This window comes from Pithys albifrons, chromosome 13 (genome assembly GCF_047495875.1).
Source record: "Pithys albifrons albifrons isolate INPA30051 chromosome 13, PitAlb_v1, whole genome shotgun sequence".
NCBI classification, from domain to species: domain Eukaryota; kingdom Metazoa; phylum Chordata; class Aves; order Passeriformes; family Thamnophilidae; genus Pithys; species Pithys albifrons.
Genome location: NC_092470.1, coordinates 8,648,704 through 8,665,055, shown reverse-complemented (window position 1 = coordinate 8,665,055; position 16,352 = coordinate 8,648,704). Strand labels below are relative to the sequence as shown.

Here is a 16,352-nt window from a genome sequence, read left to right as displayed (position 1 = left end):
AGGATGTTGCAGTGGCAGTTCTGGAGGCTGTGACCGACTGTAGCCAGTGCTCCCCACAGAGAGGTGCCACAGCAGCCACGTTTGTGTTACCGCCCAAGAAACTGAGATCATTGCTTCAGAATTTTAAGTATTTCTTACTTAACTGGCAAGACTCTATGAGTGGTCAAAAATATAGTACTGCCTCAGTGTGTAGGTCTCCTGCAATCATTATTGAATACATCACTTATCAGTACAAGGCCCTTACACAGAAAGGGGATATTCACTATCTCACACTGTTGTTACCAGAATTCACTGCGGCAAGATTCATCTTGCCTCCCCTGAGGAGAGAATGACTCCTAGCAGATATTCTATCTCATCTCTACAGGGCAGAGAACTTTATGACTGCCTACACATTGGATATGATACATAACCTTGACTTTTAGCTCCCTACTCCTAAACTAAGTTGGCATTTTCAGCCACAAAAATAAATATTTGATAAATTATTTCCTGAAGTCACGTGCAAAGAGATTTAAGAAATGATCACATGCCATCTGCTGCTGCTTAAAACTTTTTGCTCCTTCACAACCAGCTAGTTAAAGTCCTACATGCACTTGCTGTTATCTGTGTAACATGAACTTCAAAACAAGCATTTTCACAGAATTAAAAAGGAAGAAGCTAATATTGCACTAAACCCACTTATCTGTAATACACAGATTGCTTCTGATTTGCCTCCAATGTTCTTCAGGGTGAAGGCAAGCTGATTTGTGTCTATGTGATAGGAACCAGCGTGACACAACAGGAGAGCTGCAGAACAAGGCAGCTCACCCTGAGGAGACAGCATTCACACGCCGTGTGGGCTGGGCTGTGGAGCAGTTCTGATCTATTGCTCCAGATCAAACACAGGTTACTGGTTGGAGCACATCACCCAGTTCAGTTTTCAGACAAGAAGGAATGCAGTTCATGTGCTAGAAAGTCATTCCACTACGTGAACCACAATAAATGCATCAGAAGATTTCCTTCAAAAGTGCACTTCTGATTCCCAGTGAAATGCAAATATAATCCAGAGATAAGTCCCATGAAAGAGTTAAGGGGGTATAAAAGCACTATGGAGTTAATTAATATTTGATAGGAACGAAGATTTCACATACTTCCTTCAGGGACACCTGACCTGTGCCTGAAGGGAAGGGGAAGGGCAAGGCTACCCTGTCTTCCTGCTGGTCTGACTTGGTTTTCAGGCTCCCTGGGAGCCTGTGAGAGCACAGATGCCTCAGCACAGGCAAGAGCTAAGGACTGACCTCATTATTCACCTGCCTCTCTAGCTAAATTCTATCTCTTTCCCAGAATGTCTCTGAAAATTTATTTTGTTTACTTCCAAGGAAAGAAGATTAACCAATTTTCAGTGCAAGATTATTGCAATACAAAGTATTTATTTTTAAGCAATGCAGAAAACATTAATCTCTGACAGAAAAAAAAAGTTATCATAGTGGCCAGTTAAGCATCTTAAAATGCTTATTCTCACAGAAATCTTTCAGTATACAGAAAAAGCATTACAGAAAGCATTTTATTCTGCTTTAAACACAGCAATAATTGGAAGAAAGTTACTTACCCATATTTTTCTGCAAGTTCTTTAGCCTCTTCTTCTTTCACCGTCCTTTGGTCTTCCAGATCACTCTTGTTGCCACACAACACGATGTCAGGGTTTTCACAATACGCATGCATTTGTAGCTGACCTAAGAGCACCAACAGGAACAGGAGTCACAACTTACTGTCACACACACAGCTCACCTAGAACACTACCATAAACCAAGTATTAGCTGATATATAGATATAGATAGATATAGATATCTGTATCTGTTTAGTTCACAGGAATTCTGCTACTGCACTGAGGAGCCAGAGAACAGGTGGGAACTTGCTGTCACGTACCCAGTGAAAAATCTTGGGAAACAGAAGCCTGACAAAGTTAGCACAGAAACTTGTGTATTTGTAGCTTAGGGAGTTATTCTCAATAAGCATCCTCAGTGAGCTGCCAGGAAAGGATATACTTTCTTGTCCTTACAGCTGATGTTGCTTGGGAACTTCTTTGCCTCAATATACCAGCCTAGTAAGTTTTGCTGACAAAGCTTCAGGTGAGTCAAAATAAGAGTTTTGCATAGCGTTTCCACACACTTAAATTACTGAACAGCCCCAGAGCCAGGGGTATGATGTTCTCTCAGACTCCTGCTATGTAGGTGGAAGGCTCAAGTTCAGTAGGCAAAGCTGAATTTCAGGTAAGGCCTAGAAGCCATCACTAGCAGCTATTACAATTAGGAATGCAACATTTACATTCTTTTACTGAGAAAGGTACAAAACCAGTATTTTCAGTTCTATTTCTCAGTGAGACTCCACATTTACAAACACAGCCCCCTCCCCACCCATGCAAGGAATGAAAAAAAAAACCAAACAAAAAAAGAAGGCCATACTTATCCAGTTCCTGACATTCAGAAAGCTTTGCTCATTTGTCAGATCAAAGAGGAGAAGAAACCCCATGGCATCTCTGAAGAAAGCCGTTGTCAAGCTACGAAACCTAAGCCAGCAAAGTGAAATTAGTTGGCTCATCTGACAAGTTAATTTAAAAACATAATTGTATACAGTCATAAAACTGAGGTAACTGAAGACAGAATTAACTGGAATAAAATATTCATAATTGTTTTGCTGATGCAGGGACTGCGTAACAAGAATTATTAACATCACTGAGGCCTAATCAAGGCCTAAGGAGTCAAAGAGACTTGAGTGTGAGAGTTTAAAGTCCTCTACTATAAAGCATGCCTTGATCAAGATTCAGAAATTAAAATAATAATGAAATTCTAACTTTGAACAGAAATTCATTCCCTACACAAATTAGTTCTTCATTTTAAAACAACCACGAGGATTCTGCTTTTTTGATAGGCAAATAGAAAAGAATCCTTTGAGATGATTTTACCTGTCTGCCTTTCCCAAGACCTCAACATATTTACAGAAATTTAAGGAAAACCTTAAAAAGGAAAAGACTTAAAAGCATCTATATCGGCCATGAAAAGAAATAAAGTTTTCAAGAATTACAGTTTTCATATTCTGCAGGTGCAAATTACAGTTATAATTTACGGGGTATTCCTAGGACACTTTCCATCACTGTTACAGCAGGCACATGTTCCCACCCTCGGTCCTACCTCTCCTGCCCTGCAGTGTCCCAGAGCTGCAGGTGGATCCTCTGCCCTCTGCCACCAACGCCATCCGGCCCATTGGGTCTATACACCTGGAAAAGGGAATTTGCAACACTGGTACCAGTCCAGCTGCTACAGAACACCAAATAACTGACACTTAAAGTCATTAAATACAGCAAAAGTAGCACTGTCAATGCAAAGATCCCCACTACAACTCAATCCCTTTGCTTTATAAGAAAAAGGTATTATAGGTTGCATTTTAATTTTTCATCCAATTGAATATTTGAAAATAAGGGTAAAAGTTAATTGGAAAACCAGTATCCAATAGACTATGGACTCCAGACAGACATTGAGAGTGGCCATGAGATAAGATTAATTTTGATTTTCCGTTTTTTTATTATCTTGTATCATGTTCAAATGAAAATATAAGAAAGCAACAATGCAATCTGGCAATGTATTTGTACCACCAGCAGAACCTCATTAGTAAACAGACTCCTAGAGATAATGACATCTCTTCTTAGCTGCCAAAAGATTACTGAAAAATTGCTCAGGTTAGATCTTATATCACAGCTTATAAAGCAGAAATTGCACGATAATAATACAAACTGAAGAGATTACTCAGCATGAAAATATAAATAAGGGCATCTATTAGTCTTGGAAGAATCAGACAAAAATAGATTAATTTCTTGCTTAGGCTACTTCATGTTTGGTAACCTTCTTTATCTTCAACTGTCATTGTACCTAAGATTACAAGAGTTACAAACAAATCTTTAGAGATACACAATCTTGCTGAATTTGTGGATTATAAAATTCAGGCTGTGACACCTCAGTCTTGTCCAGAATTATCAAATATGCTGATCAAGCAAAAGCACCATGTTTGCTATCCCACAAAAGGAACACTGACTTACTGAAGGCACTGGTTTGGCAATTCATTAGGACAGTTACTCATTACACTACTGGGGTGCATGTCATGCATTAAAGGCCAGTCTGCACAATGCCCCATCCAGATTTCTGGACACTTGGGAAACCACCAGGCATTTAAGAGTGAAAAAACAGCTTGTGCCAACTCCACTTCCCAGAGCAGCAAGGACCAGCATCCAAGTGGTTATCACAACACATTGTCCAGCTTTATATCCAAACTACTTTGCCAGAAGATGAAGTGCACAGTAACTATGCATTCCATGCCCACACAGTGGGATGGGGCAGGTCTGATTTTTAACAAATAGACAGACACCATTTTCAAATAAGACACTCTTAAAACTCACCACTCTCTTTTCCCGGAAGTCAATGCCCACCGTTGTGATAAATTTGGAATTAAATTTGCCATCTGTATATTGGTAAAGAAGGCTGGTCTTTCCTACTCCAGAGTCACCGAGGGCTAGAAATTTTATGAGGTAATCGTAGTCCCCATCAGACATAGTGAGAATTCAGGAGGCACCTTAAAAAGCAAAGCAGAAAGGATGAGTTAGTTAACAGCTCTGCCTGGGCTTCTTTTGACAAATGTTTAAAAAATAAATCACTATTTGAACTACAAAGCATGGAGCAGTGGGACCAGTTCTGTACTCCTTTACACCAGCTTCACCTGAAACTCATAATATCAAATTCAGCTGTGACTGGAAAAGTGCATCTTTAATTTAATTACATTCCTTTTACCAGAAAGAGAAGGCAACACAATTTTACCTTATTCAGGAAAGACTGAAAATCAAGGTCAAAGTATTCAAGATATCCGGAACATGAACTGCAGAACTGATTTTAATCTGCATAGAAGCTTGTAAAAGCTACTTAAACATACCAGCAGTGCAATTCTGGCCCCACTCTCACTGTGGCATTATTAATATACAAACCCCCCCCCCCATTTTTGCCAGACTGCCCACTGTATTTAAATAAAAATTACAATAATTTTCTACTAATAGCTATTTTTCAGTCTTGAAAAAGCTTTTTCTTGTTTGTGGGGTTTTTTGTTTTGTTTAGAGGGACAATTTTCAAAGTTTTTATCATGACGCTAGTTAATGATTGAAACTAAATCTTGATCCTGAGTTGCCATTAAACAACACATACATTTTTCCATGCCTCATACACATTTAAGAAATTCTCTCTTTCTTTTTCATGCCTTTGAAAAAATAACCATATTATCTGCAATCTGACCTAAGTCCAGGACCAGCTAGAATGGGTAACAAAAATCACTGGCAAATTCCATGTGTACTCCAAAGGCTGATCTAAGTGCATTGGTACTTTCCTGTTGAGTAGCTACTGAGCCTCTCCTCCCCCAAAACAAACAGTAGAGAGCTGCTTTCTGTCATGTTCAAAGACATGAACATGAAAAGATAAGCCTAAAATAACCATTCTAAAAGCAACATAAAACTGGCATAAAATTGCTTCTTATGAAGGATGAAAATAGACACTAAAATACAAAAAAAATTACATGATAAAATAAAATTTTAAAAGAGTAAAATCTGCTGTTTCAACTGCAAATAAGTATTTTTGGAACTACTTCTAGCTTGAACTAGATTAAGTTATCCATATCAAGTAAAACACTGCAGTAGTTTGCATCAATGGCAAAACACCAATTCGTTTCTTGAATATCAACTCCCAGCTTGAGGTTTGGAACCAGCTCTGTATCTCCACTATGTGGGTGTCAATCACCCCATTCAGCTTAAACCAGAACTATCTCTAAAGCCTCACCTTTAGGTCAGTCCTGCTCATGGTTACAGAACCATGACTGGCTGACTTCGCCATGACCAGCCTTAGCACAGCCAAAGGCAGGCAATGGTCAGACTGACCCCCCTCTCCAACTGCAGAGTCACTGGAAAGCATCACTTTTTTCCTTTTCAGCACTGAAGACTCCCTTTCCCCAGCCCAGGCATATTTTACATTATGCCATCAACACCCATAAAACCTTGCAGGAAAGGGGGTTTAGGTGGCAGTTCACACTCACTACTGCACCCCAGGCAGCTAATTCACTTCCCCCTGATGTGTTTTAACCAAGGTTTTGCAATAGAGCAGAAGACTGAGAGGGCAAACCCTGTAGCAACAGTTATCAGTCAGCTTTCCACATAAATTCACCACAACTGCAGGTCTGAAGGAGCAGACATTCAAGCAAGCACGTTGAACAGGGAGCTGCACACACTGACGTAAGAAACATTTTTAAAAGAAATTAAAAGCCCTGATCCACTGGACACACTCCCATACATCAGCAAAAGCAATTTTGGGGGCTTTGTTTCATTTTTTAAATCCCCTCCCCTGCTAGAGAAGGGAAAAAAAGTAAAACCAGATTGCCTACCTTGTAGGTCTGCAAAGGCTTTTCATTGAAATGCATTAGAAGAAAGGGAAAATATTTAAAAAGCAAACAAGGAGGGTTTTTTCCTCAAGACTGCATTTGATATAGACTTCCATCTCCTACATGGCAAGAAGTTCCTTTGCCCTCAGATGTTCTCCAGGGGCAAAGAGCTGTGCAGGCTCATCCTCTACTCAAGCACAGGTTCCTTCAGCTTTGATCTCCCTACATTCATTGTTGCTTTAAAAGATTTAAATGTAAATCTCAGGGCCAGTATATTACACAGAGACAACCCAGCTCCAAGCCTTTTACTGTGCCATCCCACCTGGACAGAGGTATTTGCCTTGTCTTGTTGGTATTGTGTTAGCTAACTACAGGTATATAAAATATACTTTTAGTAACAACTCCAAATAATTGTGCCACCTAATCACTGCTGATTTATGTTGTAAGAAAGCTAATTTATCATGCACCCTATGCAAGACCTTACAGAGGAAGGAAGGACTCCACAGCTCTTACATGGAGCTGCAGGGAACTGGTCAGGGCTGGGAGAAAGCTCAAGTCAAAACACAGAGCTCAAGGTTAGACCTTTGGGAAGTAAAACCCAAATGTATTCTTAGTGTCATATCTGATTTGTACTGTCTGTTCACCCAAACATGCCAGATCACTGAGCCCACTTAAACCTCAATTCTCCCCATGGCTGGTAACAAATACAATTTCCAGAGGACTGACGGGAGATCAGGAGCCCTTCACAGGAAGGGCATAAAAATGCCTTCTAAAGGATTTGTTTCAGAAGGACATTTTCTCCTCTAGTTTTGAAATGCACACAACGCTCACTGCACCCCATAATGTCAATCTATTATTCAAATATCTCCAGGGAGTGGTTCTTGTGAAACTCTGCACAGTTAACCTATCCTTGGAGACATGCAAAGAGCTATTTTCATAGCAGTTTCAAGCCTTGTCCTCCTCCCTGCACAAATATTTAAAAAGTGATCTCCACCCTCTTCTTCCGAGACCTGCAGTCCTAATGTCCAGACACATCCAGGTCCACATAACAGAAATAAGAACATGTTCACAGTGAAGTACATCCATAGCAAAAACTGCTGTGGAGTTTTAAAAAGCCATGGTCCTGTTACCAAAACCCCATCCCGTCTCTTTCTTTTTAAATTAAGCATTGTAGTTCCCCACATTCCACTCTTTCCTTCCACATTCCTGTACCTTGTATATCAGGAGAGTAGGTAGAAAAGGAAGATTCAGAGAAAACTGATGATACAATCAGAATTCATCCTGTCACCAAAAGAAAATAATTTCCAAATCCTGCTCAAAAGAGTAAGAACTCCTTGGTTTAAAAAAAAAAATCAGTAATGGACACAGTTTTGAGCTCCAGATCAAGCCCTCCACAGTTTTGCCTGCTGTAAATCCCTCCTTAAATCCCATTCGGCTCTGGCTTTGCACTTTGCCTGGTATGCAGATGGACAGGAGTTATGAGCAAGTACTGGAAAACCTCCACTGGCCTTTTCCCTTCCTGACAGGACCACCACTGCCATCACTTGAGCTGTGCCTGTGCAGCTGCTGCTCTGCAGCCTTCACATACACATCCAGACTGGCTTATCAAAAAGGGACACCCTGCAAAGCAACTTCTCCTCTTGTTCACTGGATATCCTAGTCCAAGGTACTCTCACAAAAACAGGCATCAATGTTAACAGGCTCTTATTTCTGCCTCCAGGACACAAATATCACAACTCTATTGTGTGATAAAACATTCCAGACCATGGCAGTATTGCTCCTGTATAAATTAAGGAAATTGGCTAGGCATGCAGGATTTCCCCCATGCAGTATGGGAACAAGGAATATGCCTCCTGAACTGGCCTTAGACAAAACATGCAACTCCTGTGCTGCTACTGATGGAGAGGAGACGGAAACAGGAAGAAGGCAAAAGAGATTAAGCTGTAAATAAAAGTGTGTACACACACATACAGAGTGCAAAATTCAGGAAATCTGAACATGCCCCTAATCAGACAGTCCTCAAGCACATCAATTTAAAGTAAGGTATACCACTTACCCCAAACTCTGCTAAAGGAATAGTTAGAGCACACTGGAAATATTACTTCCAGTAGGAGTAATTTTCTAGCACCACCTCTTGAGCACACAGGCAAGAGGCTTACGTGTCACCTGTTTGCATTCAGCTGATGGGTGCTCAGAGATAAAGAGGTGTGCCTCATGTCTCTGTGTCTAAGCAGGGTGCTGCCTGACAGCAGGGCCGGGAAGCAATTACACAGTTCACATGTCCCATTTATTCCTAGAGGCAAACAGCATTTCAAGAGAGATTTATGCAGGACCTACCTAGAGCACAACTAAAGTTCCTGCAAAACCACTCACACACCTTAATGCAATTACATTGTTCCTAACAAGGGTCTTCATAAAATATGCATTAAAGATTGAGCACATAGATCACAGCTGTTCAGTTCCATTCACAGCTTTACACCCTTTATCTCAGGTGTGAGGAGGATACAGCAGTAAACTCTGTTTTCTCTCTGTTGAGGCCGCATGCTTGTGATTAGAGGGCTGACATGGGACTTGGGGGAAGAGGAGTCCAAACCCTACACAGACAGAAAAGGAAGATACTGCAGATCTCTCAGTGGATAATGTGGAAATACCATCATCATCATCATGGGTGGGCATCGCGAACGAAGATTTAGGAAGGGCTCTCCCCACGTGGGTGTGCCCTTCCAGCCTGCACAGTGGATTTTTTAGGTGAGGCACAGCGTGCACAGAACTGGTCCCACCCTTTAACTCCTCAGGCCCATCTGCCACAGCCTGGTGAGCTTGGACAGTGACAGTGAAGTCCTCAGGACCAGAACCTACAGTCCCCAGTATTCCCAGGAGGTCTCCCATCCAAGCACTGACCGGGGCTGACCCTGCTTGGCTTCTGAGATCTGATGGGATCAGGTGTCAGGGTGACATGGCTGTAGTTGTGAAAATATAAGCACATGGCAATAATGCATTTGGACAGATTTGATCATTCTGCAAGTGCATGTAAATTCATACGAAAAAGAACCTTTCCACCCAGACACTACACAAACTTAGAATAACTTCAACAGCTGTATTATGTGTCACTTCATCTGTTTCAGCAGAACTGAGAAAGTGATCTGGACCTGTAAGTTCACTAATCCTGTCATACCAGCACTCCCATCCACTGCAGCAAAGCAGTAAGCACATTCTTGCCCAGCGTGGGTGAAGTGCAGAGAACAGCCTCACCCTGCTCTAAGGCTCCAGCAGCTCCTTAGTGCCTGAAGAACTGGTCACCATCAGACACCTGCCAGCTCTGTCGAAACAAGGGACAGAGTGAAATCATGTTCCTGCTTAGTCAACACTCCATTAGAAACACCTTCTGTTAAAAGCTGCCAGATAGGTACAAATGTAATATAAGCAAATTATGACAATAATTTTTTATTAACTCAAATATGCTGGAGGAAGAGAGTTAATAAATAAGCACTTCACTGAAATGTGCTGAGCTGCACTGGGGATTTTTCTTAGGAAAATATATGACCTGGCTTGCTTTAGTTTTGGCCAAAATGACACTGTGATTTCTGGGGCTTTTCTGTAACATAAATAACAAGAAGGTACATAGACTTTCCTATCACAAATAAGAGGAAGGGTTTCAGGTTCTCTAAGCATTTATTTTTTGGTTACTCTCAATTGCTTTACCTGACATTTTACTGTTATGATTGTTTCAGTTTCAACTGTAGAGGAATTGCAACATCAATGTTTAAAGACTGCCTGTTTCTTGGAAAGATCTAGGTAATTTTAAGGGTGCTCCAGATACACACAGGAGTCTGAAAAAACAGGTACAAAAAAGAGGCTGTGAGGTTTTAGCCTCTAAATGCTGATGTCACTTCTAACTCAGCTGAAGGTGCTCTGTGACAATTTGTCAGCATCACTGAACTGCAGCATTTTGCAGAGCAAGAGGAACTGACAGGCACACAAAGCGCTGTGAGAATGAGCTATAATGGGAGATGCCAGGCATAAAATCATGATCCTACCCAGAAAGGTGGCAAAAAAGGGAAGCAACAGGTCTGCAGATGTGGTGAGAACCTTGCACAACAGGCCAGGCAAGGAAACAGCAGATCCTGGATTTGGTTTCCAGAAAAGCAGGGGAAACTAAGAATGGAGAAGCAAGGAAATGAAACAACAGTTAACTTTGCAATTGTATTTGCATTTCAGCATCACCAAACCAACAAAAATGAGGCCGGGTTTCAAAGAACAGCTCAGTTACATAAAGGAATAAAAGGCAGCATGGAACTGGAAAAAAATGAAAAATAAACCCAGGAATGTTGCAGATGATAGTCCAAACTCTCCTCATAGAGATCTCTGCAGTTTCAACTCCTCAGCACCATCTCCATTCCCTCATCAGCTTCTAATATTCCATGTTAAGAAAATACTGTAGATAAATAAAGATTTAGTATGGAATGGGAACAGCTGAACTCTCACAGAGGACCTGCTCCTCTCCTGAGAACAGCTTTTGCCTCATGAGTTACCTCTTTGCACTCTTATCTTAAGCTGCTTTCAAGGTAAGAAGCGAAGCAAAGATCTGTATATTGCAAATAAACTCCAGAGTAGAATGAGAAAAATAAAGCAAGAATTTTTGTTTTAAAGAGCTCCACACTACTTGCTCCATCCTCAACCACTCAATTCTTCCTCTAATAAATACATTATGGTACAAATGGGACTATAAAACTGCATCATTCAGCACACAAAGGGGTGCGGCAGGAAGGAATTTCAGTGCGGAATTTAATCCACCTTTTCCTCCCTTGGATTGGGAAACATTGGCTTCTTTTGTTTTTAACAGGAGATGAATTCTCTTCCTTGCTAACTCTGGTTTTTGACTGGAAGATGCAACAAAACTTCCTTCTTTTTTTGGCAGCTGCTACCATTCTTAGCACCACTGCTTTTTTGGAATATTGTGACCTGTCCTACTATAATATAACTAATGGCGGTCACAGTATAGAGGATGTTTTACATTTTATTCTTGTTATTTAATTCTCAGAAAGTTAAATGTTTTCTCATTACTTAGATGACATTGAAATAGCCAAAAATTTTTAAGTCCATCAGAAGTTATTCTGAAAACAGCAAACCACAAGGCCATTTAGAGCAGGACTAATGTGTCAGATCACACTTTCAGCAACTGGTGAAACATCCTGCTCCCCAGAAAACTTTCTAGTTATCAGAGATACTGTCTGAACAACTAACACATATCCATTTCTAATGAGCTGGAAAACTGTGTTACCTATGGATATCAGGCATAACTTTAGGAATAATAAAAAGTTATTTGTGGAAATACTTCATCAAAGGGGTTTCTTAAATGGATCTAGCAAAAAGCACAAAGAAAGTCTGTAGTTACCTCTGGGAAAGCAAGGGACACTGTCAGTTAAGAAAAACCCTGCCCAGCAACTGGAAAAATTATTCCTTCTACTCCCTAATCTCAAATCCAGTGTCACAGGACAGTCAGAGATGTCAAGGAAGGAAGTGGTACACATGGACAGAGAAGGAAGGCTGTATCCAGACTGATAAAACTGAGGTTCACAGCCAGCATTCCCTTCTCCCAACTTTTAAAAACTATAAAATCTTGACAGAAGCATCCTTGCAGGTGCCAAGATCACTGTGCCTACTCCAGATCACGCTGCCATGTGGGGACAGTCAGGGCATTTGAGAGATGGGTGTCAGTTGTGAATATTCTGCCCCTAAGAGGTCTCAAAAACAAACCTACGCTTTGATGTCAATGTCTAGAATGGCCACAGTCTGAGAGAGATTTTCAGCCAGTACTCAGCAGGATTTTTAGCAAACATGTCTGGAAATCATAAGCATATGTGACACTTCCATGTCTCATAAATGCTATGAAAAGGTTAGGAATAACTTACTGAGAATGCTCTGGGCATAACTGAACTTGTCCATTACACAATAAAACACCACTTCAGCCTGAAATAGGCGGTATTTAATAGGCCATAACCTGTTCTCTTCAGGAAGTTACTAACAAGTGACAGCAGAACAGAAATCTCCACAGAAATCTTCATCTGTGGCACAAGACACAGCCTTTTTGAGCTTGCTTGTGGCTCAGAAGTGTCACTCAAACTCTTCCAAGAAAGCAAAGCTGAAACCACAGGTTTGGGATGGGTTCTTTTCAAGAATTGAAAACCAAGCCTCCAGTTTCACCAAATCTCCCCCTTGAACAGCTCCAGGACTGCAGTAGGTACTAACACTGCCCAAGCTTTCCAGTGAGGCTATGCAGTTTGCCAAAATACTCAGACAGGGCTTTGGCAAAATGTTTGCTTCAATTCATTTCCTAGCACAGCTTCTTTTCTAGAGCCTCAGGGAAGGCATAATTCAAAAGAAGCTCCGATTAAGCAGGCTGAGCTGCACAACACAAAGCTTGCATTCAAAAAGCCTGCTGTTTTTCAAACTGAGTTGCCAACACTATTTATCTCACTGCCCTGATCAGAATCCCATATTACAACATGAATTATAGTTAAATCCTGATACACAGCAAAGACTGCTCAGATAAACAGCACAGCAAACTAGAATTTCTTATACTGGTGCTTGTCATGGAGGTGTGGATGAGCTCTGCAAGGAAAGCAAAAAGCAGCACAAGTCTAATGCCACAGTTTACCCATACTATTTCCTTTTAGTTATTTCCAGAGGGAGGGCCCCAAGCAGGCTGTGGAGTAACACCCCTGGCTGTAACCTGGCAGCTGTTGCCATCTTTTCATGCTGTAGATGTCTGCCTGAATTCTTTCATAACGGGTCATGCATACATAGCATAGTTTCACTTTAACTGACCTACAGAAACAGGCAATTTCCCACCTCTCCTCTCAGAAGTCTTCAATTAAAATTCAGAAAGGTTCTGCTACAGCTAATAAATGGCTTGGCAGCAGAACTTACAAAATAATCACCTCTATAACCCAAGTTCCAGAGAAAAATACATAAAGTTATGCTAAGAAAATAAATTGCCAGTCAGACTGCTCTGATCAATCCAAGCACAGCAAGTTCCCTGTAGAAAACTGCATCAAAGAAAGGCACAAGCAGTTACCACACCACAGTGGATACAGACTGTGCTGTCTTGGCTTAACACCACATAAAATCACTGCAAAATCATGAAGAACCCAAAAATCTCACACCAACTGACAAACAAACTTCATATAATAATTTTTTACATTCTACATTATGATTTAGAAAGGCATCAAACCTCTGAAATGAGGAATGGGCTACAAAGAGCAGGCAGATATGAAAGAACTTATTCATCCATGCACTTCTGTGCACAAGTCACAAGAAGCTGGGAGAAGGTAATGAGACTGTCCCACAAGAGTTTCTGTTTGAGGAGACTCATTAAAGTAGGTGCTGCTGCTTCATTCTCTATTAAAAGACTCCCTTTGGCTTGCAGTGTTTGATTTGCAATCAATGCCTCTGATTTTCCATAGAAGGAACTATGTATCTGACATACATCCAGTAATGACATTCCAGTAAAAACAAATGAAATGCGTGAGAAAAGCAAACCTCAGCCAGTGCCCAGAGGAGCTGTGATAACACACCCCAACCCACCTACTCCCAGGGGATTCCCTCCTCACTATGAGCCCACTACTGCTGCTGTTTATACCAACAGTTGCATCATTAAGATTTTTTGAGTTCATTCTGTTAAGTTTTGTACCGTTTCTGAATTTTTGTTGGTCTTCCTTTTTTCTATTTTTTATTAAGGCAAAAAAATTACAATTTCCCTTTAATACCATTGGTTGAAGAATTCCAGCTGAAACAGACTCCCAGTTTGTTTTTACCAGGCTTAATGTCTAAGGATATTTTGTTTAAGATAGTGTTGTAAATAAAAGACATGACAGAAATATGCAAATATACTGAAATCTGATGGGAGTACGGTAAGGGAAAGGGTGGCAGCACCACATGCTAGAATATTGGTTTCCTCTGTACAACAGAACCCCAACATTATCAAAATTTAATCCTCAAGTAACTTAGATCATTAGAAATCAGTACGTAAATGTGCTAGAAATAGTTTCTATAACACCCATTCAAAATGCACAAGTAATGGTAACACTTGATAGTATTATGAACAGTAAATTATGATGAAGCAGCTCCGACAACCAATACAAAAACATTAATCCAAGCATCAATGTTTTAAAAAATCCTTTTTCCCAGTTATTTTATATAATCTTCTCATATAATGGAAATGACTATAAGGGAACAGCATGAAAACATATTTATTTAACTACATTTGTGAACTTCTCACTTTCTCATAAACAAAAGTCAACTGGTGATGATCAGGACTAGAAAAATCATCTTAAGACAATCTATGCTAGACATCAATTAAAACCCTGGGAAAGCCTTGTGACCTTCCCACAGAAGTGGAAGAGAATACTGTTTTCTGTTCTCTGAACAACTCCTCCTTGGTTATTTACAGTCTACAAAAACTGGAGTTTTGGCCCATGGTTAGAAAAATACTGACAAACACATGGGCTAGAAAGGATGCCTTATAACAAATTCATGCTTGGGGTGGCAAGGAATGACTTAGTCTGATGGGTACAAGCATTTTGAGTTTCTTCCAGCAGAGATACAAAACACAGTCATACCATCCCACCCTCATACTGCTTTCACTGTAATTAATTTTAAGATTCAAGTCATTTCTATATGATTGAACACGGAATGTGAACTAGATGAGCTCTCATGGTTCTTGCTGTTCAATTTCTTTTGCTAATTAAAAGTAACAGACTGCAACACAACACTCATTCCTTTTATCCTCCATTTGGTATACAGGAGATCAAGCACAGTGTGCACAACCCAGTCAAAACAAACACCATTCTAAAGGACTGTTTCATTGACTGTTTTTATTATCTTTAAATGCTAATGGGCACACAGGAAGATATAGAAGGGAAAAAAAGTTCAAGCACTGCAACATTTAAAAATACTGTGTTACTTTGTTCAGTATTATCAATGTTATTTGCACAGCACACTTTACTATCAGAGGTCTAATTCCACCTAATGGCAGAACAAGTTTGACTTAAAATAGAAGAAAATGTAGGCTGATGACTTGAGACCAGAACAGGCATCTTATGGCTTCTGAATCCAGATACTGGTCACTGCAGTCATTTCATTTTATTAATACACTTACCCTGGTTTCTCTTTAAATCTGACTGATTTATTTGTGAAAAGCAATGACTACATACCAAAAGAGCTGCAGTATTGTCATTTAAACCCAAAGCCTGTGTGTTACACAAACTAAGGTTCTCCCCAGCTTTAGGTTTACTTTTCCCTCTAGAACATGAGGATGCAGCAATGCTGAACTGTCTCTCAAAAATCAAAGTATTCCAGGCAGGTTGTTAAAGTACAGTGACATTGTTTCAAAGATCTTACCAGAGGAATAGCTGGCACACAACAGCCAGCTCAAGACAATGTAATAAATCTTACAAAAATAAATAAAAAAGAGAAAGTGTTTACATACCTATGCCTAAAAGCTGTGAATGGATGTGTAGTTTTCCAAGGGTGTTTCAGTGAGAAGTTTCCTGACACAGTTCAGACCTCTTGAATACCATAGTCATGCAAAAAGAGCCATTTCTCATGTACAGGTAGGATCGGCAGAGAAGAAAATAAACCCAGAACAGTGCAGTTCAGAGTAGTAGCTCTACCGTTTGCAGGGCTGTAGGAAGCTGCCAGCCCCACACAACCACCCTCACCACCTAATTACATTCAGCTGCTTGTCATGTGGTCTCGCTGACCGATCAAGTGATCTCTTTTCCTCCTTTTAAAACTAAGGGAGCTGACTAGAGCTCCCTAAACCAGGTAACACACTGAACTTTTGCATAAACTGTGGACCCTCCTCCTTCTTGTTGCAGCGAGAGGAAGCTGCAGTGTGTAATTGCAACTTTTTT

General features: G+C 40.4%; 1 protein-coding gene and 1 pseudogene across 7 annotated transcripts in view; both read right to left on the bottom strand.

Annotated features, from left to right (window-relative positions):
- RAB27A (RAB27A, member RAS oncogene family) overlaps positions 1 to 16,352 on the bottom strand; it is a 30,671-nt gene that overhangs the window by 2,812 nt on the left and 11,507 nt on the right. For 6 of the 7 annotated variants that reach the window (XM_071568435.1, XM_071568429.1, XM_071568434.1 and 3 more), the window contains 4 exons: positions 4,424 to 4,596; positions 3,165 to 3,250; positions 2,439 to 2,542; positions 1,586 to 1,709 (listed from right to left, as the gene is read on the bottom strand). In XM_071568435.1, coding sequence (XP_071424536.1) covers positions 1,586 to 1,709; positions 2,439 to 2,542; positions 3,165 to 3,250; positions 4,424 to 4,576 — 467 coding nt within the window. In that variant the 5' untranslated portion in view covers positions 4,577 to 4,596. Of the gene's footprint in view, positions 1 to 1,585; positions 1,710 to 2,438; positions 2,543 to 3,164; positions 3,251 to 4,423; positions 4,597 to 15,925; positions 16,244 to 16,352 lie in introns of those variants that run through there. The other variant, XM_071568433.1, reaches the window with a different exon arrangement.
- LOC139678272 (5S ribosomal RNA) lies at positions 9,288 to 9,403 on the bottom strand (annotated as a pseudogene).